The 1960-nt window shown below is 41.7% G+C and overlaps 1 protein-coding gene across 1 annotated transcript; it reads right to left on the bottom strand.

Annotated features, from left to right (window-relative positions):
- Window positions 1-664: 664 nt before the first annotated feature.
- LOC143024501 (uncharacterized) lies at window positions 665-1960 on the bottom strand. Its single transcript, XM_076183312.1, has one exon. It carries the CDS (start codon window positions 1958-1960, stop codon window positions 665-667), a length of 1296 nt encoding a protein of 431 aa, XP_076039427.1.

Consider the following 1960-nt stretch of genomic DNA (forward strand, 5'->3'; position numbering starts at 1 on the left):
AGCACGGCTTTGGTAAATATATGCCAACTCTACCAAATGTTTGACTTTGAGCTTTATTTATTGTCATCGAGTATGAGAGGCGAACTGGGAATTGAGTGCGGTGCAGTACAAAAGGAATATTGGCATCGCTAGGGATCAGCTTTATCCTTGGGATAAGTACTCTATTTGGGGCGTGAGAGCCGCTGATTATAATAAATAATTATTGATGCTTCGATACTGTGCTCGTGAAGCTGAATAACCTCCAGTCGAGTGCCATTACACAGTCCCTGCGTTATGGACAGTTTTCTTAGTAGCATGATTATTGCTCCAACTTTTAAGTTCAGTCTATGAGGTGGCATGCCAGATGGAGTAAGAGCATGAATGAACTCCATTGGATAATTTTGTGCTTCTTCATCATTATCGTAAGACACAGAATCGGTGCTGAGGTAAGTTCTATTATCTGATGGCAGTATTCTCAAAACTTCCTCATTGACTGCTAAACACTCAGAATTCTTTGGACATAAGATTACTCCTTCTTTCATCTCCTCAGATGTACAATTACCAAACACCTCTGCTATCAAAGAGCCATTACATAAGCATGTTTCAGTAATGTTAATAACATCTGGAGCCATCTTGAAAAATGGTCTTCATTTGCATTTGCTCTGATGTTGTGTGTGTGTGAGGCTCATTTGATGGAAGCTGTGCCACAAGTCTGAGCGTTTGAGGCACACGTCAAGCACAGCAGCAGGAGGGGCTCTAGGAACAACTGAAAGTACTTGTCTGAAGTCGCCTCCCCCAATAAGATTACCTTACCACCAAATGCAGTCGGGGTGTTCATTATATCTCTCAAACATTTATCGATGGCTTTCAGAGCATAGCATAGGATCATAGAAGCTTCGTCAATAATGAAGACTTTGACTTGCTTCAGGAAGTTTCCTTGCCCAGAGTTAGGTGGCACATTACAGACACTTGTTTCGTTTAGGGGAACTGGAAGGTTGAATATGCTGTGCAAAGTTTTGCCACCCCTCAACAATGTTGCAGCAATACCAGTCCATGCAGATGTGTTCGTCTTGATATTGTTACCATTAAGGTACTCATATAGCTTGTTGAATAGATACATTTTTCCTGAGCCGCCGGGTGCATCGACATAGAACGATTTATTTTCTGTTTGTTCTCCTCGTTGAACAGAGCGGGCACTTGCAACCACAGCATTGAATATCTGTCTCTGTTCAATATTCAGAGAACTCATATCTGTATCATTGTTTCCGACATCTTCATGTCCAAGATAATCTCCAACTGGTTCTGGCAGACCAAACATGTTGCAATTCATCTCGTGTTCCTCGAATAAGGTATTTAGATAGTGAAGAGCAACATTTTCAGCAGTTATGTTATCATGTCTCAGCAGCAGATCTTCTATCATAAAATGCTTATTCTCATTCCATAAATGCAGGGCATTCACAGGCTGGTTGAAGACGCACATCATGGCAAACATTGTTAGTAGCTGCTGTGGCATCTGATGAGCTGCTGCCTCTGTCAAAGCTTCATGCAATGCATTGTCATTTTCAACCAGGCGCAGTCTGACACATGCCGCTTTAAAGGTGGTCCTTATCTGACCATCGACTGTCTTCAATTCGCTGAATGTAGTCGCTCCGGGAGCATGCAGGACCAACATCCTTGAATAAAAATTGTCTTCATTTCGAGGACTTACAGAACACATTCTGGTTACAATATTGTTTAATCTAACACGCCGTGTCCACTTTATTGTTTGTTTGTTGAAGACATAATGCTCAGGCAAAGAACAATACAAAAATTTTCTTGCATTTTCATCTGTTTGATTGAGTTTGAACCAAGCTGTCAATTGTGTGTCGCGTTCTTCTGCCCTTGCTGCCGCCTGCTTTTGATTTCCTTCTCTATAGTAAACTTTCTGCTCGTCAGGCAAATGCACAGCCAAACGAGAAACCGTGTGAGATTGATCATGCAT

The sequence above is a fragment of the Oratosquilla oratoria genome, chromosome 4, assembly GCF_046742065.1.
Source record: "Oratosquilla oratoria isolate Oo_2021 chromosome 4, ASM4674206v1, whole genome shotgun sequence".
Taxonomy (NCBI): domain Eukaryota; kingdom Metazoa; phylum Arthropoda; class Malacostraca; order Stomatopoda; family Squillidae; genus Oratosquilla; species Oratosquilla oratoria.